The sequence below is a fragment of the Rhincodon typus genome, chromosome 2, assembly GCF_021869965.1.
Source record: "Rhincodon typus isolate 14 chromosome 2, sRhiTyp1.1, whole genome shotgun sequence".
NCBI classification, from domain to species: Eukaryota; Metazoa; Chordata; class Chondrichthyes; order Orectolobiformes; family Rhincodontidae; genus Rhincodon; species Rhincodon typus.
In genome coordinates, this window is record NC_063333.1 from 16,488,430 (window position 1) to 16,516,135 (window position 27,706).

General features: G+C 44.0%; 1 protein-coding gene across 1 annotated transcript in view; it reads left to right on the forward strand.

The window, feature by feature from the left end:
- dpp6a (dipeptidyl-peptidase 6a) overlaps nucleotides 1-27,706 on the forward strand; it is a 656,996-nt gene that overhangs the window by 580,341 nt on the left and 48,949 nt on the right. The window contains exon 17 of the mRNA XM_048605902.1: nucleotides 9,864-9,911. Coding sequence (XP_048461859.1) covers nucleotides 9,864-9,911 — 48 coding nt within the window. The remainder of the gene's footprint in view (nucleotides 1-9,863; nucleotides 9,912-27,706) is intronic.

Consider the following 27,706-nt stretch of genomic DNA (forward strand, 5'->3'; position numbering starts at 1 on the left):
ATGCTGCTTGGCCTGCTGTGTTCATCCAGCCCTGCACCTTGTTGTCTCGGATTCTCCAGCATCTGCAGTTCCTACTATCTCACCTTCATCTCAGAATTGGCTTTTGCATTTGTATGGACCCATTCATGACCTCGGGACATTCCAAAAAGCTATAAATTATTTAATGCTGAAATGAAGAGGAATTTCTTCACTCAGAGGGTAGTGAACCTTTAGAATTCTCTATCCCAGGGCTTTGTGGTAGTTCAGTCATTGGGTGTATTAAAGACGGTGATCAACAGATTTCTAAATGTCAAAGATATCAGGTGAAATGGGGACAGCTGAGATGAAAGTTGAGCTGACACATTGCAGCCCAATTTCTCCCCTTTGCATTAGCACCATGATTATTACCTGCATGCACCATTGAAAGTGCTGTAGCAAACATCGACTAACACTGTCACAAATTCCTACATCCACCTTCACGCTGCCTGCCTCCCCACCAACCCTTGGACGTTGAAGCCAAGGAGGGTTACACTTGCCTCTGCTAAGAAACCCCTTGGTATGCCTATGCCCTCTGGACACAAGTACCCCTGAGGTCACCCAACCCAACCTCCAGGGCCAAGAGGCTCCACCCGAGCTGCAGAATAAGTGACACCACTGAGACATAGTGGGAGGAAAAGAAAGAAAGAAACTTTTTGAGGGCACTGTATGTGAACTATCATATTTGCATAAACGTTTTTGGTTTTGCAATACATCTCTTTGAGTCTCTGTGTCACTCTGAGTATAACTGTGCCAGAGTGATGGTTTAAGTCAATACAGAGTGTACCATGGAGCAATATTCATGTCAAGAGCCTGCTGCAGCATGTGGAAGCAATTGGAACAAGGTATAAATATAGGGTGATGGGTCTGGTGGCACTATTGCCCCTCTTGCTCTGAAATCCCTGTTCTGTCTCTATTCTGAATGTAGTGGTCAGCAATGATTCGAGCAGGGCAGTGCACAGCCAACGCATTAGGATGGCCAGAGATTAAAGATCCCACGGGGAAAGTGCATGTATCTCTGTGCAATATTTGTGCCCATTAAGGGATTCATTTTGGAAGGTTTTGCTGTCCACTTCCTCACAGTGTCAAGACTTCCCGCCCACTCCAGGTGTGGTCCAGCCATTTTCTTTCACATCGCGCACTTCCAATTTCCAGCACAATGGAAGATGACAGCATCCACTGTTTGGCCAGTGGCTTCCTGCTTCCACCTTTACACGTCAACGAGGCCCCCGAAATCAAAATCTCCTTCCTGTGAGCCCCATTGGCTTTGCATCTCCTCAGGCCTCCCCCCAGCCTGCCTACATGAGTGTGTACCTGCCCCCTATCCTTCCCAGTACCTGATATATGAGGTGACCATGATAAGGGCGATCATACACTGTCGTTTCCCTCACCCTACCACCACCAAAGCCAGGATGCTCCTAACTGTGGATGAACGTCCCACCGCCCATATTATCCCTTTCTCATCTGCGCTTTTCCCCTCCTTACAAATACAGTTGCCCCCCTCACAGCTGTCATGCCCCCCCAATCTGCAGACCCCCCCTCATCCCCACAAATACGTTCCCAAATCTCCTCCCCACACCAGCAAGTGCCCTTTATCCATGAGTGGGTGTGGGATTCCACTAATTGCTAAAAGAGCAAGCGGGCAGCCTGGAGATGCAGCCTGGTCCAATCAGGGCACTAAGTGTCCATGCAGCAGCATATTGCTGGTGCACCCTGCAATGCAGATCTGTGCTTCCCAAATGCCTTCCAAGTGATCGAAGACTTATGGTGAAGATCCTGAGGGCTTGGCAAATATCAGATGCCAGTCCCCATGCTTGCAGGTGGTGCCCATAGATTGTGCGCATTCTGTTTGATAGTGAGCAACACGGAGGGTCTACACAGCCAACAGTCACCAGGACCCCTCCCTGACATCCATGTTGGGAATTCTTGACATCTGGTTTGCTCACGGTGGATAGTGAGATTTTAATGAGGTGAGACTTGCAGTTAATAAGGTCATTACCAAGCCATAATCACCTTTTGTAGGCAATTTGCTGCAAGAAACTCACTTCAATGCCCAGAACTTAATTAACAGAGGCAGCGAGTTGCCCAGATGATGAGCTAGGACTCGCCCGACTTCTCGTGCGATTCTGCAACATCTCCCACCATCCTACATGTGTGGCCTGTGATACAATTGTCACAACTGGTGACCCAAGGAGTAAAGTAGTGCACACGTTCTCTTTTTTAATTCATTCATAGGATGTGGCCTTCACTGGCTAGTCCAGTATTTATTATAGAGTCATAGAGTCATACATCATGGAAACAAACCCTTCAGTCCAACTGGTCCATGCTGACCAGACATCCCCAATTTGACAAAGTCCCATTTACCAGCATTTGGCTCATATCCCCCTTAACTCTTCCTATTCATATACTCATCCAGATGCCTTTTAAATGCTGTAATTGTACTAATCTCCACCACCTCCTCTGGCAGCTTGTTCCACACACAGACCACCCTCTGCATGAAAAAGCTACCCCTTAGGCCCCTTATAAATCTTTCCCCTCTCACCTTAAACATATGCCTTCTTGTTTTGGACTCCCTCACCCAGGGAAAAGGACTTTGACTATTCATCCTATCCATGTGCCTCATGATTTTATAAACTTCTATGAAATCAACCCTCAGCCTCAGATGCTCCAGGGAAAATAACCCCAGCTTATTCAGCCTTTCTCCATAGCTTAAACCCTCCAACCCTGACAACACCCTTGTAAATCTTTGCTGGACCCTCTCAGGTTTAACACCATCATTCCTATAGAAGGGTGACTAGAATTTTACGCAGCATTCCAAAAGTGGCCTAACTAATGTCCTGTAAAATCACAACATGACATTCCAACTCCTGTACTCAATGTTTTGACTAATGAAGGAAAGTCTGCCAAACACTTTCTTCACCACCCTGTCTACCTGTGACTCCACTTTCAAGGAACCCCTAGTTTTCTTTGTTTGGCAACATTGCCCAGGGCCCTACCTTTAACTGTATAAGTCCTGCCCTGGTTTGCTTTACCAAAGCATAATATTTCACATTTATCTAAATTAAACTCCACTGCCACTCCTCAACCCATTGGCCCACCTAATCAAGGTCTTGTTGTACATGTAATATTTTTGTCCGTTGCTAATTTGTCCAGAGGTCAGTTAAGACCATAAGACCATAAGACATAGAAGCAGAAATTAGGCCATTCAGCCCATCGAGTCTGCTCTGCCATTCAATCATGGCTGATAAGCTCTTCAACCCCATTCTCCCGTTTCTCCTGTAACCCTTGATCCCCTTGATAATCAAGAACCTATCTATCTCAGTCTTAAATGTACTCAATGACCTGGCCTCCACAGCCTTCTGTGCCAGTGAATTCCATAGATTCACCACTCTCTGGCTGAAGAAGTTTCTCCTTATCTCCATTCTAAAAGGTCTTCCCTTTATTCTAAGGCTGTGCCCTCAGGTCCTGGACTCTCCTACCAATGGAAACATCTTCCCAACATCCACTTTGTCCAGGCCATTCAGTATTCTGAAAGTTTCAATTAGATCCCCCCCTTATCCTTCTAAACTCCAATGAGTATAGTCCCAGAGTCCTCAAACGTTAAGGGTCAACCACGTTGCTGGGGTCTGGATGACATGCAGGCTGGACCAGGTAAGGATGGCAGTTTCCTTCCTGATGTTTTAGTTATACTGAGCCATGGCCAGGCCGAATCAGAGCATCGAGGAATGGCGAAGACTGGAGGATGGCTATCCAGCCATTAACTGGCACAAGATAGCAGTTCCTCAGCCATCAGGGAGACTGTCCGAAGAAGCTCTTGACAGAATCTTCTCTCTGCAGTCACCATTATAACCCGGGACTCTGTGACCCCAAAATCTCATCCCAGGACCCCATCGGTGTCCCAGCCCACGGTATGGCAATTCTTCCTTGATAAGCCTCAATTGTCCAAGTGCCCACCCACTGCCTGTGCAATGATAGCCCTGCCTAAGCCCTCACCCCACCACATCACTACCAACTCTAATACATCATCCATCTGGCCTCTGGAAAACTGGCTTCAAGTCATCAAAAGCCTGCGTTGTGCTATTAGCCTAGTCCCGTTTCACGCTGCCCACTCCTCCTGATTACAAATCCCACCTCATCAATTTAATAAATAACTTTATGTAGCTGGCAAAGCAGTAAATGATTCTGAGCAGAGATAGTAGGAACTGCAGATGCTGGAGAATCCGAGACAACAAGGTGCAGGGCTGGATGAACACAGCAGGCCAAGCAGCTCCTATGATGCTGATTGGCCTTCTGTGTTCATCCAGCTCTGCACCTTGTTGTCAATGATTCTGAGCAATTAATTATGACTGCGGCAGCGTTGCTAAATGCAGGCACAGTGAGTTCACAAATGCTGTCTGTAGCAGAGTGCCTCTTACTGCTCAGTTACAGCAGTGCAACACTTTGGGTGTGCGGTTTTCTGTGTGATCTCTAGCTTGTGTTTCAAGTGACATGACGGCATTTTACTTCCCTATCTACCTCAGCCACAAGCTCAGATTATCAACATACATCCTCCAGGTCCTGTGGACACAGACTGAGCCAAAACTATCGGTGGCATTTTGTAATTTATTTCACTTGAATGTCTGGTGCTCTGAGATAGAAATATGAGTTTCATAACCAAGATGCAGCGATCTTGTTATTGATTACTTTCTCCCTGGAGAAACAGCAAGATTCTTTAATAGAATGCTGATATAAACCTAAATGATCTGTTACTCAGGAGATTAAGTATTGTAGTTCACAAGTTCAGTGAATAAGATTCAATTTGTACATTAAGTAAAACAAGACATATGCGTTAGAAAATCACAAGTCAAAAGCAGGGGACCAGATGAATCAGTGTTTGCTATCCATGCATTTTGAAATTGAACATGTTTATTAAGCAGCAGTACTCTACCAAATCAGAAAACCAAATGTATAAACTCGGTACATATTCTCTTGAGTAATAAAGTTGTGCAACACATCACATTGACTTTTAGATGTTAAATACATTAAGTGGAATATGGACAGAAAGCAGGAATATGGCATTGAGATAGAGGATCAGCCATGATCATATTGAATGGTGGCTCTGTGGTTAGCACTGCTGCCTCAGAGTGCCAGGGCCATGGGTTTGATTCCAGCCTTAAGTGACTGTCTGTGTGGTGGTCACACGTTCTCTCCATGTCTGTGTGAGCACTCCTCTGGGTGCTGTAGTTTCCTCCCACAGTTCAAAGATGTGCAGGTCTGGTGGATTGACCGTGCCTATTTGCCCATAGTGTCCATGGATGTGTAGATTAGCTGTGGGAAATGCAAGGTTACAGGAATAATATAAGGTCTGGATCTGGGTGGGAATCTCTTCAGAGGGTGGGTGAGGACTCAATGGGCCGAATGACCTGCTTCCACGGTGTAGGGATTCTATGAACAGGTTTGAAGGGCCAGACAGTCTGTAATATGATTGACATGTTATAATGATTAAAAAGTATTGATACAGAGAAAAATATATCTGCTGGTTGAAACAATCCAGAATAGGGTTCAGGCATCACACTCTTAAAATACAAGTGAGGCCATTCAGGAATGAAGTTAGGAAGTACCTTTATGCACATACATGATAATGGAAATTTGAAACTCTAGGCTGGGGTTTAATGGTCACGCGAGTGTGTCCATCCACGAGCTGAAGAGCCGGTGTCAGTCCCCCTGTAGCTATTCATCAGAGCCTTGGCACAACTAAAATCCGGTCAGGCACTTAAGTGGTCAGCGTTCCCGGGTCCTGCAGGGTGAGAGTGCTGCCTCTGGGCATTGTCGACAGGTCAAAGGCTGGTGGAGCTCTCCTGTCCTGGCAGCACCACCAGGTGGTGGTGGAGGGGGGCTTTGGCGGTGAGGTGGGCTGCTGCAGGGAGCGTCAGTTTAAAGGCCTTTCTGCTAGCAAGCTCCCCTATCAGGTACCACCAGATGCCCGAAACAGAAAGAAACCCACCACCCCACCTTAGCTTCAGGGTGGCTCGCCCACATGGAATGAACCTCCCCACATCCCCTCCCACCCCAGGTCCAGAGGTTAAGGTCCTTAATTGCCCATTTAAGAGCTCAATTGGCCTCTGAACAGGACGGCAGTCCTCGACTCTGAAGCTTAATTGGGGGCCATTTAGGAAGATCATGACCTCTCATGAGCTCTCTATCCTGTGTCTTTCAAACCCAATTTATGCCCCTCTGTATTTTGTATCTTTATAATATCAGGCAGGAACCAGCATTGAGTTTGTCCCCAATGTGTTAAAAGATAAAAAAAACAAGAAGGGTTCTTCTTAAAATAGGACGACCTAGCTTACAGAACATCAAATATCATTTGAACCATCAATCTAGCTGATTGAGGCATGAGAGGAAAAAAATTGCACTCTAGTCTGCAATTGTCTTAAACTGCATATCTAACTGCCAGCATGACCAAGTGAGGGGAGTAAAAATTTGTTAAGCCGAATCCAAATTTTTTTTCATTTGTTTGTGGGATGTGGGAGCTCTGGCAAAGCCAACATTTGTTTCCCTTTGCTGATTTCCCTTGGGAAGGTGAAGATGAGCCACATTCTTAAAGTGCAGATTCCAGGATTGTGACCCCGTAACGGTGAAAGAGCGGCAAAATAGTTCTGAGTCAGGACGGTGTGTGGCTTGGAGGGGATCTTCTGGGTGGTGGACTTCTAGTGTGTCAACGCTGTCTTTGTCAACCTTGTCCTTCCAGGTATTAGAGGTGAGGGGTTTGCAAGGTGCTGCCAAACAAGGCTTGATGAATTGGTGTAGCATACCTTATAAACATTACACACTGCTGATACTGTGCATCAGTGGTGGAAGGAGTGAGGATTTAACGTCAAGGATATGATACCAGTCAAGCAGGCTACTTTGTCCTGGATGGTGTCAAGTTTCTTATGTGTTACTACACCCTCTGAGCCCCTTAGGCCCCTTTTAAATCTTTCCCCTCTCACCTTAAAACTACGTCCTTCAGTTTTGGACTCCCCCACCCTGGGGAAAAGATTTTGACTTTTCACCCTATCCATGCCTCTCATGATTTATAAACCTCTGTAAGGTCACCCCTCAGCCTCCAACACTCCAGGGAAAACAGCCCAACGCTAGCCAGCCTCTCCCTATAGCTCAGACCCTCCAACCCTGGCAACATCCTTGTAAATCTTTCCTGAATCCTTTCAAGTTTCAAATCAATGCTTGAGGTCATCAATGACACACTGTCCCAGAGTAATTATCAGGAATATGTTCTGCTTGTCCGCTGTGTGAGTTTCTTTACCTGCGTTGGCACAGCTCACCTTGGGTGAAGGCCAGAATAAACATGCTTGCTCTATATTAATGAACATTGATCTGGCCTGACGCAGATGGTCTCATATACCTCATTTTATTACCTCACTTGCTTAGTAAACAGTTGGTTTTAATTTGACATTTTGTTTCAGCACCAAGGTTGGGCATACTGATTTCTCCCTCCCTTCAAATTCTACCACTACCTTCTATATTTTCATTGTGACAGTTTATTCATCTTAAAAGAAGACGAGCTTCCTAATCAAAAAGAATGTTTTCTGCAGGAGAGCTATGCAATGATGTTACTATATTTATGTGCTTCCACGCTGTTACCATCATTGTAAAGAAATGGAAATGGAATCTGTCAAATGCTCATTTCTGAAATGCTTCCCTTCAATTGCACAAAATAAGATCTGGACAATATCAGGCTTGGGCTGACAAGTGGCAACTAATATTCACACGACACAAATGCCAGGCAATGACCATCTCCCATAAGTGACATTCTAATCATCACCACTTGACATTCAATAGTGTTACCATCACTGAATACTCCACTATCAACATCCTGGGGTAACCATTGACCAGAAACTCAACTGGACCCACCACATAAAGACAGGAGCCTATCAGAGGCTAGGAATACTGCAGCCAGTAACTCACCTCCTGACTTCCCAAAGCCTGTCCACTATCTACAAGGCACAAGTCAGGAGCGTGGTGGAATATTAAACAAGAAAACCCAAGAACTGCGGATGTTCTGAAGAAGGGTCACTGGAACCAAAATGGTAACTCTGCTGGCTCTCCACAGATACTGCCAGACCTGCTGAGATTTTCCAGCAATTTCTGATTTTGTTTGTGATGTAATGCACCCCACTTGCCTGGATGGTGCAGCTCCAACAACGCTCAAGAAGCTTGACACCATCCAGGACAAAGCAGCCTGTTTGATTGGCACCACATCCACAAGCATCCACTCCCTCCACCGCTGATGCTCAGTAGTAGCAGTGTGTACTATCTACAAGATGCACTGTGGAAATTCACCAAAGATATTTAGACAGCACCTTCCAAACCCATGACCACTTCCATCTAGCAGGAAAAGGGCAGTGGATACATCGAAACACCACCACTTTCAAGATCCCCTCCAAACCACTCAACACTGTGACTTGGAAATGTATTGCCATTCCTTCATTGTTATTGTGTCAAAGTCCTGGAATTCCCCCCGCAGCTCCCTAATCTACAGCACATGGACTGCAATGGTTTAAGAAGGTAGCTCACCATCACCTTCTCAAGGGTAACTAGGGACAGGCAATAAATGCTGGCCAGTCAGCAATGCCCATGTCCCACAGGTGAATTAAAACCAAGCACCAAAATAATGTTTTCTAATCTGAGTGGGGTGGTGCAGTCTGAGGTATAGGCCATCTCCCAGTTACTCAAGTTAGCCCACGTTAGCCACAGCCCTCTTCAATGCCTGCACCACCTCAGTGGAAGAAATGGAGGATTTTCAGATAATTGGGGAAACTGGATCCTCCCGTTGCTCACAATGACTTGGCTGTAGATTACATACTGCCCAAAGCTAATTCCACATGCAGGGATAACTCCGAGGCACTTAAATTCAGTTGTTAGCATGTAAAAGTGCAGGGCATTTGTAAGATTTTCCTTTGTCCACTTTTTTGACGGAGCTCAACCAATTTAAAATAGTGAAGTGATTGCCTCTGTCAAAACAGCAGAGGAAGCATTCTACATTAATGTCAATATGAAATACTCCTGTGGCATCATTGCAAGGTCAAGAGACTGTGCTCTGTCCAAGTCCTCCCACGTTCACTGTCCAATATGAGTTGCAATTCCCTTCAATATTATTAAATCCTCTTTTACCAAAGAATGGGCCAAATACTGGCGAATGGGAGTAGATTAATTTAGGATATCTGGTCAGCATGGACAAGTTGGACTGAAGGGTCTGTAAGTCTGCTGAACAGCTCTATGACTCTAATCATGCTGGCTCGGGACACTGTTCGGATGTAACTTTACCGAAATATACAGAATTACATGAATTCCACAATGTAGTAATCCCTAATGTGTTAGGGTTTGTATGAAGTTCAGATGGAATCTTACACAGGCCATTCAACCCATCATACCTGAGTCAGCTAGGCCAACCAAGTCTTCAACTGCTAATATGATGAACAGCAGTAAGATTGACAAAATCTTGGAAGATAATCTGCCTGAAGAAATCATAAGTGTGATACGTTTCTGTTCACAAATCATCAGGCCTTGAAAGTGTAATCAGAAATTTATGCCACAGTTATTTAAAGACATGGAAACAGTTTCTTTACCTTCATGTTGGGAAGTAATTGAGCATCAAACTATGGTTTTAATTATGGTATTTGTAATTATCATTAAACAGACACACACACCAGAGAGAATATTTGCCCCGTTGTCTGTGTGCCCAAGACAACAAATTGAGTCACTGAATCTCATACACAGCCATCCTGAGCAAGCCCTATTTAACTCCATGTTTCTTTTTTCTCTCTTCCATACATCTGACCTATCAACTATCTTCTTTTTCTCCTCAGGTCCAAGAGTCCCAAGGGTCACAGTTCACAGCACCAGTGATCGTCACAGTAAGTAGTCACCTTTTACCTCGACTGTTGACTTTACAGACCACTTGATTCCCCAGCTGTGCCTCCCACCCAGTCAAGGTGCCAACTTGAATTCTGTGGTGCTAATCAGTCATTGTGTGCCCCTCTCATGTTCCCCTGCTTTTTCTAGGAATGCAAATGCTTGTTTTCCATGGTGAACACTTGTTCATCGTGATTTTGATGGCTTGATTGAATCTGAGGATTTATCCCCTCGAGGTACTCAATATTATCAGCAGGCTACAGCATGACGTACCCTCGTGGATAGTAAATGATGGAAAGCATATACATTCTAACAAGCGAACACGCAACTCACTATCCCAGAATACAATGGAGGCAGAATTAATCAACAGTTTCAAATAAGAAATAGATATGTTTTTGATGAAAAGTGGGATAAGGGGCTATGGGAAGCAGACAAGAAAGTGGAATTGAGTCTGGAATAAGATCAGTCATGATCATATTATGATGTGAAGGTGCCGGTGTTGAACTGGGTGGACAAAGTCAGAAGTCACAAGAAACCAGTTTATAGTCCAACAGGTTTATTTGAAAATGCAAGCTTTCAGAGCGCTGCTCCTTCCTCCAGTGAAGTGGCAATTTGTGGTGTCAATGGTAGCCAAGGTTTCTGACTTTGTCCACCCCAGTCCAACACCGGCACCTCCATATCATGGCTACCACTGTCACCACAAACTCTCACTTCACCTGACGAAGGAGCAGTGCTCCAAAAGCTTGTGAGTTCAAATAGGCCTGTTGGACTACAACCCTGTGTCGTATTACTTCTGACTACGATCACGTTAAATAGTGGGGTGGGATCAAAGGGCTGTATTGCCTCCTCCCGTTCCTAGTTCCTACATTCCTGTGACTGATTCCTGGAATGGTAGGTTTGTCATGTGAGGAGAGACTGGGGCAACTGGGTCTGTATTCACTGGAGTTTAGAAGAGGGGAACTCATTGGATCCTGATGGAGATGGACAGTCTGAATGCAGGGATAATATTTTCCAGGGGATCCAGAAGGAGGGGTCATGGTCTTAGGTGACAAGGTAGGCCACTTCAGACCTAGGAGAAATCTCTCCACTCAGAAGGTGGTCAATCTGTGAAATTACCCCTAGTGAAGGCCAAGAGTCACTAAATACGTTTAAGAGAGAAAATGATGGATTCTCAATACTAAATGCATCAAGAGGAATGGGGAGGAAACAGAAATATGAGATAGGGGATCTGCCATGATCATGTTGAATGATAGAGCAGGCTTGAAGGGCTGAATGGCAACTTTTTTTTATGTTTCTATTTGGAAATGGGCATGAATGTATTTTTCTAAGGAGTGGTACTGACACAGCATTCGACAATAGGTCTTTGTATGATGGGGATGGGAAAAACAAAAGAAATCAGTGTGAACTGATGGAAATTCATCAAGACCAAGGTCGGAATCCTACTTCTGTCTTCCTTCAGACATGCTATTGAGGCTGATACTACTCTTCACAGCTCACTCTACGTGCAGCCTAAAAATGTTCTGAAATGCAGACATGTGGTTAATGAGAATGTGGCAGTGAATTTAAATTGCCAAATTCAAACAAATTTTAACCTGAATAGGAGATGCAACAGCACTACAGTCATACCAAGGCAGGGCTTGTTCAATAAGACGTCAATTTGATCGATTGTTTTCTCTGTAATTCTTACAGTTTTTGCATTTCTTTTCACTGCTCACCCCACTAGGAGGTGCTGAATCAGGCTGTGGTATGGTTTAGTGCCCTACCAGAGATCCTGTTGTGACAGCTGCTCTGAGTCTGAGCCTCAACAGCAAGAGCAGTAGAAGAGGACACTGTGCATGGGACAGGATGGAATACAAACCTAATTCTCCGCTTAACTGTAGACACCTCCTGGCATTGTCACTGGCTCGCAGTCAGAATTGAGATCCCTGCCAGTTTCTGTCTAATCCCACTCCTAAAGACACTGTGGCCAGTTGTGCTGCCTCAACTCCTACTGTGAATAATATCAACAAATTTAATACAAACCAAGGATGCCATCTCGGTTTTGAGTGCTTGATGCTGCACAAGGTAATGTTTTCATCCAAGAAGCTAGACCTTTCTGCATTTCATAGAATCCCTACAGTGTGGGCCATTTGACCCCAAGGAGTCCACACCAACCTTCCGAACAGCATCCCATCTAAACCCAGCAACGCCACCCTATTAGAATAGACATAACCCCACTTTTTCCACGGCTAACCACCTGGTCTGCACACTAGGGGTAATGTAGCCTGGCCAATCCACCTAACCTGCACATCTTTGGACTGTGGCAGGAAACTGGAGCACCAGGAGGAAACCCACACAGACACAAGGAGAATGCGTATACTCCACACAGTCATCCGAGGGTGGAATCGAACCTGGGTCCCTGACATTGTGAGGCAGCTGTGCTAACCACTGAGCCACTGTGCTGCCTATTTCTGATATTATTGATGTCAGCTATGGTTCAGGTGGTTACAAAGATCTAGACTGATAGTCAAGTGCAGTATGAAGGGAGTGCTGCACTGTAGAAGGTGCTATTTTAACAGATTCAGCAATTTTAAGTGTGGGATTTGTTATTGTTTCGAAGCAGGGTTGGAGATGTGGGCTGTACTTTTATCACACAGTAGTTAAAAGTCAACCATGATGCATGGATCAGGAGATCTAGAGCTAAAACCCAGAGCTGACGTAAGTGTGCCATCGAGGCAGTAATTGACCAAGTGTGGCATCAAGGAGCCCTAGAAAAATTGAAGTCTTTGAGAATCAGGGTAACTAGCTGGTGTCAAAAATGATCCAAACGACCTAGTGACCATGAGTTCAAATTCCAGCTTCTCAGTGCTTTGAGTACAGGAGTTGGGACATTACGTTGAGGTTATACAGAACGTTGGTGAGGCCTCTTCTGGAGTACTGTGTGCAGCTCTGATAGCCCTGTTATAGGAAGGATGTTATTAAACTGGAGCGTGTTCAAAAAGGATTTACGAGGATGTTGGCAGGAATGAAGGGTTTGAGACATAAAAATAGACTGGGACTTTTTTCACTGGAGCATAGGAGGTTGAGGGGTGACCTCATTGAGGTTTATGAAGTCATGAGGGGCATAGATAGGGTCTTTTTCCTCAGATGGGGGAGTTCAAAATTAGGGGACATATTTTAAAGGAAAAATATTTAAAAAGGACTTGAGGGGCAACTTTTTCACACAGAGGGTGGTTCTTTGTGTGGAATGAACTGCCAGAGGAAGTCATGGATGCAGATACAGTTACAACATTTAAAAGACACTTGGATAAGTTTATGAATAGGAAAAGTTTGGAGGTATATGGGCCAATTGCAGGCAGGTGGGACTAGTTCAGTTTGGGAACGTGGTCAGCGCAGACTGGTTGTACTGAAGGTTCTGTTTCCATGCTGCACGACTCTATGACTCAATAAATCTCTAATTTGTCAAATAGAGGACAGAGAAACAGAAAACAAAAAAAAATTATAAAAGCAGTAACTCTGCCTTAAAGCCCATCTGATATGTTAACTGGCCCTGTAGATAAGGAAGGATGTGCTCGCATTGAGTGGGGTCCAGAGGAAGTTTACTGGAATGACCCTAGAGGTAAAGGGCTTATCATATGATGCTTTGGATCTGTATTCCATGGATTTTAGAGGATGAGGGGGCATCTGATTGAAAATTATAGAATACTGAGAGGCCTGGACAGAGTGGACGTGGAGAAGATGTTTCCACTAGTAGGAGAGACGAGGACCTGAGAGCACAGCCTCAGAATGAAGGGACAGCCCTTTAGAACTGAGATGAGCAGGAATTTCTTCAGCCAGAGGAAGGTAAATCTGTTGAACTCATTGCTGCAGAGGGCCAAGTCATTGATGTGTACTTAAGACAGAGATAGATAGGTTCTTGATTGGTAAAGGGATCAAGGGTTACGGGGAAAGGCAAGAGAATAGGGTTGGAAATATACCAGATATGATCGAATAGTGAAGCAGACTCGATGAGTCGAATGGCCTAATTCTGCTCCTATTTCTTATGTTCCTGTGGTCTTACCCTGATCTAATTTGAAATTACTTACAGGGAGATGCTGACACAGTGGTAAAGTCACTGGACTAGTAATCCACAAGCCCAGGTTAATTTTCTGAGGACATGGGTTTGTATCCTGCCATGGCAGGTTATGAAATTTGAATCCAGTGGATATGTGGGATAGAAAGCTATCTCACCACACGACCATTGTAGATTTTTGTAAAATCTCATCTGGTTCACTAATGTCCTTACGTGGCCCACACGTGACTCCAGACCCATAACAAAGAGGTTGATCAGGGATGGGCGATAATTGCTGGCCTATCCAGTGATACCTGCATATTGTGATTTTTCTTTTAAATAAAGAAGACATTCCTTCGTAAGCACAGCTGAGGAAAAGGTCCAGCTTATCCTGGGGGCAGATAAAGATGGATGTTTAATGCAGCCTCCATTCTTAAATCCTAAGAACTAATACAAAGAAGCTGTTTTTGCTGTTTTGCTTAGATGTGGTCATGAATAAATCATTCAGCTTCCACTGAACATGGATGAAATTATGCGTGCAATATTAATGCTGTCATAACAATGAATATTTTCAGACAGCCCTATGAAACTCTTGCACTGTGACTAAGGTTAATGCAGCAGAGCCAATTTCATGCAAAGGTATTGAGTAGCAATCCTGCACAGTGTGATTTCAACCTAAAGGTCAGTGAAGACATTTGGATCCCATGTGCCAATTATCGTTATATTCTATTTTTTCATAGGGAGCAGGCTCATAAAGACCTGGACAATTTCAAAATTGCCTAGTACTTCACATGTGGGCAAGTTTGATATTAATTGTCCTAAACAGTTAATAGGCCTTCCTTTTGAACCAGTGACAGCCCATGCTGTGAAGGGGGTTAATTTAGATTGTTCTCTCAAGAGGGGGAAAGGGAGGTTTATAAAAGGTGTTCCAAATTAGTATTTTTTCTTTATTCATTCACACGATGTAGGCATCGCTGGTGAGGCCAGCATTTATTACCCATTCCTGATTGCCCCAAGGGCAGTTAAGAATCAACCACATCACTGTGGGTCTGGAGTCACATGTAGACCAGACCAGATAAGGATGGCAGATTTCCTTCCCGAAAGGGCATTAGTGAACCAGATATGTTTTTCCCAACAATCAACAATGGATTCCCAGTCATCATTAGACTCTTAATTCCAGTTTTTTTTTAAAACTGAATTTAAATTCCACCATCTGCCATGGTGAGATTTGAACCCGAGTCCCCAGAATATTATCTGCATCGCTGGATTAATAGTGATAACACCACCAGGCCATTGCTTCCCCATGAAGGTTTAGGGAGAGGTCGAGAACAACCATTTCTGTTAGCAGAAAGTCTCAAGAAGTCGAGGACACAGACTTTCAGGGACTGGCAAAAACATCACTCACATCAACAAGTGGTTACAATCTAGAATGCACTTGCTGAAAACCCAGAGGGAAGAAAACAGTAAAAACAAACACAATGGTACTTGGAAGTGAACATACTGGAGCTGCGTTTTGAAGTATACAAGACGAGTCAGACCAGTATGCGTGATTGACAGCTTTTACGAGTTGTACTCTGTGTGAAGTTGGCGGAGACAGTTTGAAGAGTGGCTTTCAAATTGAATTGGATAAGCACTTGAAGAGAGAAGAAGGTTTTTCAGGCCTTGGCAGAAAGTGTGGGAAGTGTGAGTAGATAAATTCCTCATACAGCATTGTATCCTACTCTCAGCTGGCCACTGGTCTCCTCCTTTGATGTAACGTTTGCCGTTTTGTTGTAGAGAAAATGTTAGAGTCCATTATTCAGGAAGCAATAGAAAAGCTTGATGTAATCAAACAGAATCATGAAAAGGAAATCATGTTTGATAAATTTGCTTTGAGTTCCTGGTAGCAGAGTTGATAAAGGAGAATTCATAGATTTTGGTGAGTTTGGATTCAGAGAAGGCAGGTAGAAAAGGTGCCACATAAAAGGATATTGCATCAACTAGGAGCTGACAGAATTGGGAGTAATGTCGAAGCATGGATAGAGGATTGATTAACACACAGAAGACGGGGAGTCGGGATAAATGGGTCTTTTGAAGGTTGCAGGAACATAACTGGTGCAGTGCCACAAGGAATCAGCTGTGCCGTCAATTATTTACCATCTTTATTAATGAATTAGAGAAGGGGGCAGAGAGTAAGGTATTTAAATTTACTGATGATACAAAAATATCGTGCTAAATAGAGGATAAATGGAATCTGCAAGGGAATACAGATAGATTGAGTGAGTGGGAAAAATCTTGCAGATGGAGCACTTTGTAGGAAAGTGTGAGGCATGCACTTTGGTAGGAAGAATGTAAAGGCAGTCAAAACTGCAGCATGGAGTGACCTAGGATGTTGTTGAGCATGAAATGTTATGATCAGTAAGAAGGCAAATGGAATTTTAGCCTTTATTGCTGGAGGTTGGAGAAGGGGGATATGGGGTATGGTGCTGGAGTTTACAAATAGAAAATTGTTCTTACAATCATATTGTGTTTTGTGATGAGGCGCTGCCTGGAGTATTATGTGCAGTTTTGGTCCCTGTGTTAGGAAGGAATGTTCAAAAGAGAGTTCAAAAGAGAGTCATTAGCCCGATTCCTGGGATGAAGGGGTTGACTTATCAAGAACTGCTGAACAGGTTAGGCCTTTATTTGTGAAAGTTTGAAAGGATGAGGGATAATCTTATTGAAACATTTAAGATTATGCAGGGCATTATGGGGGGGGGGGGGGGGGGGTGTGGAGGTGGTAGGCATTAAGCAGATGTTTCCACCATTTGGAGAATATCAAACCAGAGGCCATAGTTACATCTAAAATTGAGATGCAAATGAATTTCTTCTTCCAGAGGGTAGTGAATGCCTGGAGTATTCTATCCCAGTGAGGGTGCCTCACTGGAAGTATTTAAAGAGGGCGTAGGCAGATTTCAGAAGCATCGGGGAGTTGAGGGCTATGAGGAGTTGAGGGCTGGGGCACAGCAACCATGCTGTTATAGATTGACATTGCAGACATGAGCTGCTGAATGGCCTACTCCTGCTCCTATTCATCATGTTCTTATGTAATCATTCTATAGCTCTAAGATTCCCAGGAATCAGAGTTAATCATGAGTCACTCTGGATCGGAACTTTGAATTTTCTTTCCTGAAGCACGTTAGTTTGGGCTTTTGCAATAATTCAACAGCGTTATGATCACTATTAGCAATTCCAGATTTATAAAAGTTCAAGATTGGAAGTCTCAAAATTTGGGTGGTGGGGTTTGAACTCAGGATTATTAGTTCTGTAAAGAAACAGGAGTGGCGATGCTAGCTTTGACACTTTCCTGACTCATCAGCAAAAACTGATTCTGCACTAGCTGGTGTGATGCTTGCATTCTTGAGCTGCAGCAATCATTACAGAACCAGCAGAAATTATTTTAAGAAGATCTGGATGTATCTGTTCACAGAGACATCTGCAGTTTTCCCCCAGAGATAGCAGGAACTGCCGATTCTGGAGTCTGAGATAACAAGGTGTAGAGCTGGATGAACACAGCAGGCAACAGGGAAGGGTCCAGAGCCGAAACGTCAGCTTTCCTGCTCCTTTGATACTGACTGGCCTGCAGTTTTCCCCCAATCTCTTTACATAGTGAAAAAGGTTTAATTAAATACTTAAAGTAAGTCCACAATCAAGGAATGCCGAGACAGAAGTGCTAAAGTAAATATGAAATAGCAATAGAATTGTAAAACATAAGAACATAAGAACTAGGAGCAGGAGTAGGCCGTCCAGCCCTTCGAGCCTGCTCCGCCATTCAATAAGATCATGGCTGATCTTTTCATGGACTCAGATCTACTTACCCGCGTTCTCACCGTATCCCTTAATTCCTTTATTGTTCAAAAAAATCTACCTTATCTTTAAAAGCGTTTACTGAAGTAACGTCAACTACTTCACTGGGCAAGGAATTCCATAGATTAACAACCCTCTGGGTGAAGAAGTTCCTTCTCAATTCAGTCCTAAATCTGCTCCCTCTAATCTTGAGGCTATGCCCTCTTGTCCTAGCTTCACCTGCCAGTGGAAACATCCTCTCTACTTCTATCTTATCTATTCCCTTCATAATTTTATATGTTTCTATAAGATCCCCCCTCAATCTTCTGAATTCCAATGAATATAATCCCAATCTACTCAGTCTCTCCTCATAAACCAACCCCCTCAACTCCGGAATCAACCTAGTGAACCTCCTTTGCACCCCCTCCAGTGCCAGTACATCCTTTCTCAAGTAAGGAGACCAAAACTGCACACAGTACTCCAGGTGTGGCCTCACCAGCACCTTGTACAGCTGCAGCATAACCTCTCTGCTTTTTATTTCAATCCCTTTAGCAATGAAGGACAAAATTCCATTTGCCTTCCTAATTACTTGTTGTACCTGCAGACCTACCTTCTGTGATTCATGCACAAGGACACCCAGGTCCCTCTGTATAGCAGCATATTGCAACTTTTTACCATTCAAGTAATAATCCTTTTTACTATTGCTCCTACCAAAATGTATGATTTCACATTTATTTACATTGTATTCAATCTGCCAGACCTTTGCCCACTCATTCAATGTATCTATGTTCCTCTGCAAAGTTTCACAATCCTCTGCACACTTTGCTCTGCCACTCATCTTAGTGTCATCTGCAAACTTTGACACCCTACACGTGGTCCCCAACTCCAAATCATCTATATAAATTGTAAATAATTGCGGTCCCAACACCGATCCCAGATGCACACCACGAGTCACTGACTGCCAGCTAGAATAGCACTCATTTATCCCCACTCTTTGCTTCCTGTTAGTCAACCAATCCTCTATCCATGCTAATACTTTACCCTTAACGTCATGCATCCTTATCTTAAGCAGTAGCCTCTTGTGCGGCACCTTGTCGAAGGCCGTTTGGAAATCTAGGTACACCACATCCACTGGGTCCCCATTGTCCACCTCACTCGTAATGTCTTCATAGAATTCCAAAAGATTTGTCGAGCATGACCTGCCCTTCATGAACCCATGCTGCGTCTGCCCAACGGGACAATTTCTATCAAGATACCTTGCTATTTCTTCCTTGATAATAGACTCAAGCATCTTCCCCACTGCAGAGGTTAAGCTAACCGGTCTATAATTCCCCATCTTTTGTCTACTTCCCTTTTTAAACAGTGGCGACACATTTGCTGTTTTCCAATCTGCTGGGACTGCCCCAGAGTCCAGCGAATTTTGGAAAATTACTACAAGTGCACCTGCTATTTCTCCCACCATCTCTTTTAGTACCCTGGGATGCATTCCATCAGGGGCAGGAGACTTATCAATCCTTCGGTCCATTAGCTTGCCCAACACTACCTCTTCCGTAATAACGATTGTTTCCAGGTCCTCACCTACCTTCGTCTCTTTGTCAATTACTGGCGTGTTATTAGTGTCCTCCACCGTGAAGACCGATACAAAATACCTGTTCAATGCCTCGGCCATTTCATCATATCCCATAACTAAATTCCCCTTCTCATCCTCTAAAGGGCCAACGTTTACTTTAGCCACTCTTTTTCGTTTTATATATTTATAGAAACTTTTCCTATCTGTCTTTATATTCTGTGCTAGTTTTTTCTCATGTTCTATCTTACTTTTCCTTATAGCGCTTTTTGTGGCTTTCTGTTGATCTTTAAAGTTTTCCCAATCTTCTAGTTTCATGCTGTTTTTGGCCACTTTGTATGCCTTCTGTTTCAATTTGATAGCCTCCCTTATTTCTTTAGACACTCATGGCAGATTACCCCTTTTCTTACAGTCCTTCCTTTTCATTGGAATATACTTTTGCTGAGCACTTTGAAAAATTGCTTTGAAAGTCCTCCACTGCTCGTCAACTGTCCCACCATAAAATCTTTGTTTCCAGTTTACTTTAGCCAAGTCCTCCCTCATTCTATTGTAGTTCCCCTTGTTCAAGCACAGGACCCTGGTATTGGATTTTATCTTCACACTCTCCATCTGTATTCTAAATTCAACCATACTGTGATCACTCCTTCCAAGAGGATCCCTAACTATGAGGTCATTAATTATTCCTGTCTCATTACACAGGACCAGATCTAGGATAGCTTGCTCCCTCGTCGGTTCCATTACATACTGTTCAAGAAAACTATCACGGATACACTCAACGAACTCCTCCTCAAGGCTACCCTGACTGAGCTGGTTCGACCAATCTACATGTAGATTAAAATCCCCCATGGTAATTGCCGTACCATTTTTACAGGCATTAGTTATTTCTTTGTTTATTGCCCGCCCCAATGTGACGTTATTATTTGGTGGCCTATAGACTACACCTATCAGTGACTTTTTCCTCTTAGAATTTCTAATTTCCACCCAAATGGATTCAACCTCATTCTCCATAGAACCTTTATCATCTCTCAGCACCGCCCTGATGTCATCCTTGAATATCAGAGCTACACCACCTTCTTTATCTTCCTGTCTGTCCTTCCGAATAGTCTGGTACCCTTGGATATTTAACTCCCAGTCGTGATCATCCTGTAACCATGTCTCTGTAATGGCTACCAAATCATATTCATTCGCGATGATTTGTGCCATTAACTCATCAAGCTTGTTATGAATGCTACGAGCATTCAGGTAAAGTGCCTTTATGCTAGCTTTCTTACCCTCATGATTTCCAACATCTCTAATAATATCTCCTGAGTTATCCTTCCTTTTTGCTTCTTTCATAGTCTGCCTTGAACTTAAACCCTCCTGCACACATGCTAACCTGCTGCTTACCTTTTTATTTACCATCATACTCTCTGTCGTTTTCCCTTTCCCTTCCCCCCCAACTCACGAGTTTAAACGCGCACATGTTCAAAAATAACTTGCATTTATAGAGGATCTTTCTTAATATCTGGATATCACAAAATACCTCACAATGAATTTGGTATTTTTTGAAGATTTCCCATTATTTGCAATATATGGGAAGAATTACAGACAAGTTTCCTCAGGGTAGTTTCAGCTGTTTCATCAATGACCTTATTTCCATCATAAGGTCAGAAGTGAGGATGTTCACTGATGATGACACAATGTTCAGCATCATTCACCTCTCCTCAGATACTGAAGCAGTTTATGCCCAAATTACAGCAAAACCTGGACAATATGCAGTTTGGGCTGACAAGTGGCAAGTAACAGTTGCACCACACAATGACCATCTTCAATGAGAGGGAACCTAACCCTTTACATTCAATAGCTTTACCAGCACTGAATTCCCCACTATTAATATGCTGATGTTTACCCTCATCTCGAATCTGAACTAGACTAGCCATATGAATACTGTGGCTATAAGAGCAGGTTAGAGGCTACAAAACTTGCAGTGAGTAACTCACCTTCTGAATGCCCAAAACCTGTCCACCATCTCCAATGCTCAAGTCAGGAATGTGATGGAATATTCTGCAATTGCCTGGATGAGTGCTGCTTAACAAATATAAAGAATGCTGACACCATCCAGGACAAAGCAACCCACTTGAATGTCACTACATCCATAAACATTAGTTCCCTCCACCACTAAGTAGCAGCAGTGTGTACTGTCTAAGATGCCCTGTCGAAACTGATGAGGCTACTTCGACAGCATCTCCCAAACTCATGATCGCAACTGTCTAGAAGGACAAGGGAAGCAGATACATGGGAACACCACACCCTGCAAGTTCCCCTCTGAGCCGCTCACTCTCCTGACTTGGAGATATATCACTATTTTTTCACTGCCACTGGGTCAAAATCCAAGCCAAAAACACACTCTGTTGGAGCTTGACATATACAACCGTTTGTCTCATATCACTTTATTGCCACAATACCAGCCTCTGGAAAATACATAGCCAATCTGACTGAACCATCAGTAGAGGTTATAATTCTTCCTTGCTGTTTCTTACAGTGGCTGACTCTCTTACAGTTATGAATGCCACACAATTTCAACCGCACACTTTGACACCGTGTTCATGCGGTGAGTTTAATGGCTGCTGGTGAAACTGAAAGAATCTACATCAGATGTCACATGCCTGTATCAAGTCAGAATATACAGTATACAAAAGCATTTCCCCAGACGGTGATCATGATATTTTAAGTCTACCTGTTTAGCTTGAGTTGCTCCATGATATAAGGAGCTCAATTAATTCTCTAAGATGGATTTACACAAGTGTTCAGTAGATTAGGTGGGTTATAGGGGGACGGGTCTGGGTGGGATTCTCTGAGGGTCGGTGTGGGCTTGTTGGGCCAAAGAGCCTGTTCCCACGCTGTAGGGATTCTATGATCTCTCCAAGATAGCCAGCACACAACAAATTTTTATTTTTCTCATTGCAGACAGTAACAAACCAGAAGCTCTCAATACATAATTGCACTCAACCCAAACCAAACAAGCTGAGCTTACTGAAATGTAACGCAAGAAGAGCTACTATATGATCAGAGTGGGAATAAATTTCCTCTCATTAGTAATCAAGCAAATTAGCAATACTATGTCCTAGTATTAGCTGTAAAGTCAGTCAAGTTTCAAATTGCAATAAAGCTGCAGCAGAGAAAATGTTAAATCTCAAAGTTAATGAACTGACTGAGCATCTACAGAACACAACCAGCTTCCTAATAAATGCAAAAATAAATTAAAAGTTTGTAAGTGAGGAAATGAGGGAAAACTCAGAAAAAGAATATCTATTATTATAGTACCCCAGTGAGCAAAGCAATTTTTCTACTTTGATTATGAAGTGAATATGATGCAGATGACCAGCGAAACATGTATCCAGGTGGAAAACACTCAGTATGCACAGAAGTTATATAAAGAAGACACAAAATTGGCACAGAATTTTTTTTTAACTTTTAGTGCTACAAGTAGTGTTTTGCCTCTGAAATGGGATCTGCATGCTGGGTGCACAGTTCTAGCGCTGCAGTGGAGAACATTTTGCTGAGAGTGTTAAGCATTTGTGGAAGATCGCTACGCTGGAAGCACAGGCTGGGTAGATTATGATGTCAATTGGCAGGCGATGCAAATATCACTCCAGTGGCACTATTCTCAAGTACACGTTCCAGCTAACACTCTTGCTTAGGCTCCACAACTGAACAAGTGTTCGGCAATGAGTGCCAGAGCCAGAGTGCCGACGGGAAGGTAAGGCAGTTTCTGTTTCTCCCTGTATAAAAAACTTACCTCGTGCAGCAAGCGGCCCTCTTGTTTTCAGCAGCGGGTGTGTGGAGGGAACGCGATTCAGGAAGAAACAGATAAATTTGGGCATCGGCTCAACACGAAACACTACACATGTAGTGTCTCCCACCCTCTAACCAAAAAAGGCTGTGTGGAGGTTCGGTAAGGTAAGGCTTTTTGTTTTATTCTTCTGGAAATCTAGAGTAGAGGGAATGGAAGCTAGGGCAGTTGCATGCTCCTCTTGCAGGATGTGGGAGGTAAAGGTCACTGCTGGTGTCCCCTCTGACTTCACCTGCGAGAAGTGCTCCCAACTCCAGCTCCTCAAAAACCGTGTTAGGGAACTGAAGTTGGAGCTGGATGAACTCCGGATCATTCGGGAGGCTGAGGGGGTGATAGAGAGGAGTTACAGGGAGGTGGTCACACCCAAGGTACAGGAAAAAGATAGCTGGGTGACTGTCAGGAAGGGGAAAGGGAATAGGCAGACAGTGCAGAGATCCCCTGTGGCCGTTCCCCTCAATAATAAGTATATCGTTTTGGATATTGTTGGGGGGGATGACCTACTAGGGGAAGGCCATAACAGACAGGTCTCTGGCACTGAGCCTGACCCTGTGGCAAAGAAGGGAAGGGGGGAGAATAGGAGAGCAATTGTAGTGGGGGATTCAATAGTAAGAGGCACAGATAGGCGGTTCTGTGGACACGAACGAGATGAAAGGATGGTATGTTGCCTCCCGGGTGCCAGGGTCCGTGATGTCTCGGATCGTGTCTTCAAGATCCTTAAGGGGGAGGGTGAGCAACCAGCAGTCATGGTACACATCAGTACCAATGACATAGGTAGAAAAAGGACAGGGAACGTGAAAAACGAGTACAGGGAGTTAGGTTGGAAGCTGAAGTCCAGTACAAACAGGATAGTTATCTCTGGATTACTACCAGTGCCACGTGATACCGAGTTAAGAAATAGGGAGAGAGTGCGGCTAAACACGTGGCTACAGGGCTGGTGTAGGAGGGAGGGCTTCCATTATGTGGATAATTGGAGCACATTCTGGAGAAGGTGGGACCTGTACAGTAAGGATGGGTTACACCTGAACCGGAAGGGCACAAATATCCTGGGAGGGAGGTTTGCCAGAGCTGTACAGGATGGTTTAAACTAGTTTGGCAAGGGTTGGGGAACCAGATTTATAATTCAGAGAATGAGGTATTCGGCCTTCCAACAGACACAACAGGGAGTGAGGTGGTTTATAAAGAAATGCGGTCGATGGAGTGTAATTGCGGACACCGAGATGGTTTGAGGTGTGTATACTTCAATGCTAGAAGTATCGGAAATAAAGCGGATGAACTTAGAGCATGAGTCGGCACTTGGAACTATGATGTTGTGGCTATTACAGAAACTTGGGTAACTCAGGGACAGGAATGGTTGTTGGAAGTTCCGGGATTTAGATGCTTTAAAAGAAATCGGGAGAGTGGAAAAAGAGGTGGGAGAGTGGCATTGCTAGTCATGGTGAGTTTAGCAGCTACTGAAAGGCCGTTCAAGAATGATATGTCTACAGAGTCAGTTTGGGTTGAGGTCAGGAACAAGAAAGGGGCAGTCACTTTGTTGGGAGTTTTTTACAGACCCCCTAATAGTTGCAGAGAAGTAGAGGAGCGGATTGGGAGGCAGATACTGGAAAGGTGCAGAAGTCACAGGGTTGTAGTCGTGGATGACTTCAACTTTCCAAATATTGATTGGAAATATTTTAGTTGTAACAGTTTAGATGGAACGGAGTTTGTCCAGTGCGTTCAGGAAGGATTCCTGACACAGTATGTAGATAGACTAACACGAGGAGAGGCCACTTTGGATTTGGTGCTTGGCAACGAACTGGACCAAGTGTTAGACCTGTTGGTAGGAGAGCATTTTGGCGGCAGCAATCATAACTCTGTTTCTTTCACAATAGTCATGGATAAGGATAGGTACATACGGCAGGGTAAAATTTATAATTGGGGGAAGGGTAATTACAATTCAGTCAGGCAAGAACTGGGTAACATAAACTGGGAACAGATGCTGTCAGGGAAGAGCACCACAGAAATGTGGAGATTGTTTAAGGAATGCACAGTGCATGTGCTCGATATGTTTGTCCCTAGCAGGCAGAGAAGATGCGGTCGAGTGAGGGAGCCATGGTTCTCAAGAGAGGTCGAACGACTGGTTAAGAGGAAGAAGGAGGCTTATGTAAGGTTTAGGAAAAGAGGAACGGAAAAGGATCTAGACGGATGCAAGTTAGCCAGGAAGGAGCTGAAGAAAAGGCTTAGGAGGGCTATAAGGGGGCATGAGAAAACCTTGGCGGATAGGATCAAGGAAAACTCCAAGGCTTTTTACACATATGTGCAGAACAAGAGAATGACCAGAGAAAGGGTAGGGCCGATCAAGGATTGTAAAGGGAATTTGTGCACGGAGCCGAAAGAGATAGGAGATGTCCTTAATGAATACTTTTCTTCAGTATTCACAACTGAGAGGGACCTAGTTGTAGAGGAGGATGTTGTGAAACAGGCAGGTAGGCTAGAGGAGGTTGATGTTAGTAAGGAAGATGTGCTAGGAATTCTGAGGAAGTAGAAGATAGATAAGTCCCCTGGGCCTGATGGGATTTATCCAAGGATTCTATGGGAAGCGAGGGACGAGATCGCAGGGCCTTTGGCGATGATCTTTTCATCCTCACTGTCCCCGGGTATAGTGCCGGAAGATTGGAAAGAGGCAAACGTCATTCCCTTGTTCAAAAAAGGGAACAGGGATAACCCCGGAAATTACAGGCCAGTAAGTCTTACATCAGTGGTGGGCAAATTATTGGAAAGGGCTCTGAGAGACAGGATTTATGATCACTTGGAAAGGCACAGTTTGATTCGTGATAGTCAGCATGGATTTGTGAGGGGTAGATCATGCCTCACAAGCCTTATTGAATTCTTTGAAGAGGTGACCAAACACGTGGATGAAGGTGGAGCAGTGGATGTGGTATACATGGATTCAAGTAAGGCATTTGATAAGGTTCCCCATGGTAGGCTCATGCAGAAGGTAAGGAGGCATGGGATAGTGTGAAATGTGGCAGATTGGATTCAGAATTGGCTGACCCTTAGAAGACAAAGGGTGGTAGTGGACAGAAAATATTCAACATGGTGCTCAGTTACAAGTGGTGTACCACAAGGATCTGTTCTGGATCCTCTTCTATTTGTGATTTTTGTAAATGATTTGGATGAAGGAGTGGAAGGGTGGATTATTAAGTTCGCGGACGATACAAAGGCGGGTCGAGTTGTAGACAGTGTAGAGGGCTGTTCTAGGTTACAAAGGGACATTGATAGAATGCAGAGCTGGGCTGAGAACTGGCAGATGGAGTTTAACCCTGAAAAGTGTGAGGTGATTCGTTTTGGAAGGACAAACTTGAAAGCAGAATACAGGGTTAACGGAAAGATTCTTGGCAGTGTGGAGGAGCAAAAGGATCTTGGGGTTCATGTTCACAGTTCCCTGAAAGCTGCCACCCAGGTGGATAGAGTTGTTAAGAAGGCGTATGGTGTGTTAGCTTTCATTAATAGAGGGATTGAGTTCAAGAGCCATGAAGTTATGCTCCAGCTATACAAAAGCCTGGTTCAACCACATCTGGAGTATTGTGTCCAGTTCTGGTCACCTCATTACAGGAAAGATGTGGAAGCATTAGAAAAGGTGCAGAGGAGATTTACCAGGATGTTGCCTGGAATGGAGGGAAGGTCTTACGAGGAAAGGTTGAGAGAGCTAGGGCTTTTCTCTTTAGAACAATGAAGGATGAGAGGTGACTTGATAGAGGTGTACAAAATGATCAGAGGTACAGATAGAGTAGACAGCCAGAGACTTTTTCCTCGGGTGGAGGTAGCTTTTATGAGAGGACATAGTTTTAAAGTGAAAGGAGGTAGATATCGGGGAGATGTCAGAGGTAGGTTCTTTACTCAGAGAGTGGTAGGAGCGTGGAATGCATTGATAGAGAGGGTAGTGGAGTCGGCCTCATTAGGGGCATTTAAGCGGCTATTAGATGGGCATATGCGTGATAGTATAAGGTAGCAGTGGAGGTTAGATAGACCTTAGATTTAGGGTAAAAGTTCGGCACAACGTCGTGGGCCGAAGGGCCTGTACTGTGCTGTATTGTTCTATGTTCTATGTTCTAATGAGAAGAAACCCCAACCCATGTTATTTAAAGGACTCATTAAATCCTTTCAGGTTATAGGAGATACAGATATGGAGGTCAGGCACTATGTATAAGTTTGTACATGTGGAATACAGTCAGACTGTACAGGGTGAGATGCATGAAGTGGTGGCATTGCACCGTGATTATATAAATGGAGAGCAGTTTATATGCATAGAGTTACATATATAGAGGGCATAGTGTGTATACAGCATTCTGTACATGGAGTTCGGAATGTACAGCGTTATGTGCACGGAGTGCAGTCTTTGTAAAGGGCTAATTACATGGGGTGCAGTGTGTGTGTAAAGAGTTAATTACTTGGAGTGCAGTGTGTGTGTATAGGGTTAATTACATGGAGTGCAGTCTGTGTGTACAGGGTTAATTACATGGTGTGCAGTGTGTGTGTACAGGGTTAATTACATGGAGTGCACTGTGTGTGTACAGGGTTAATTACA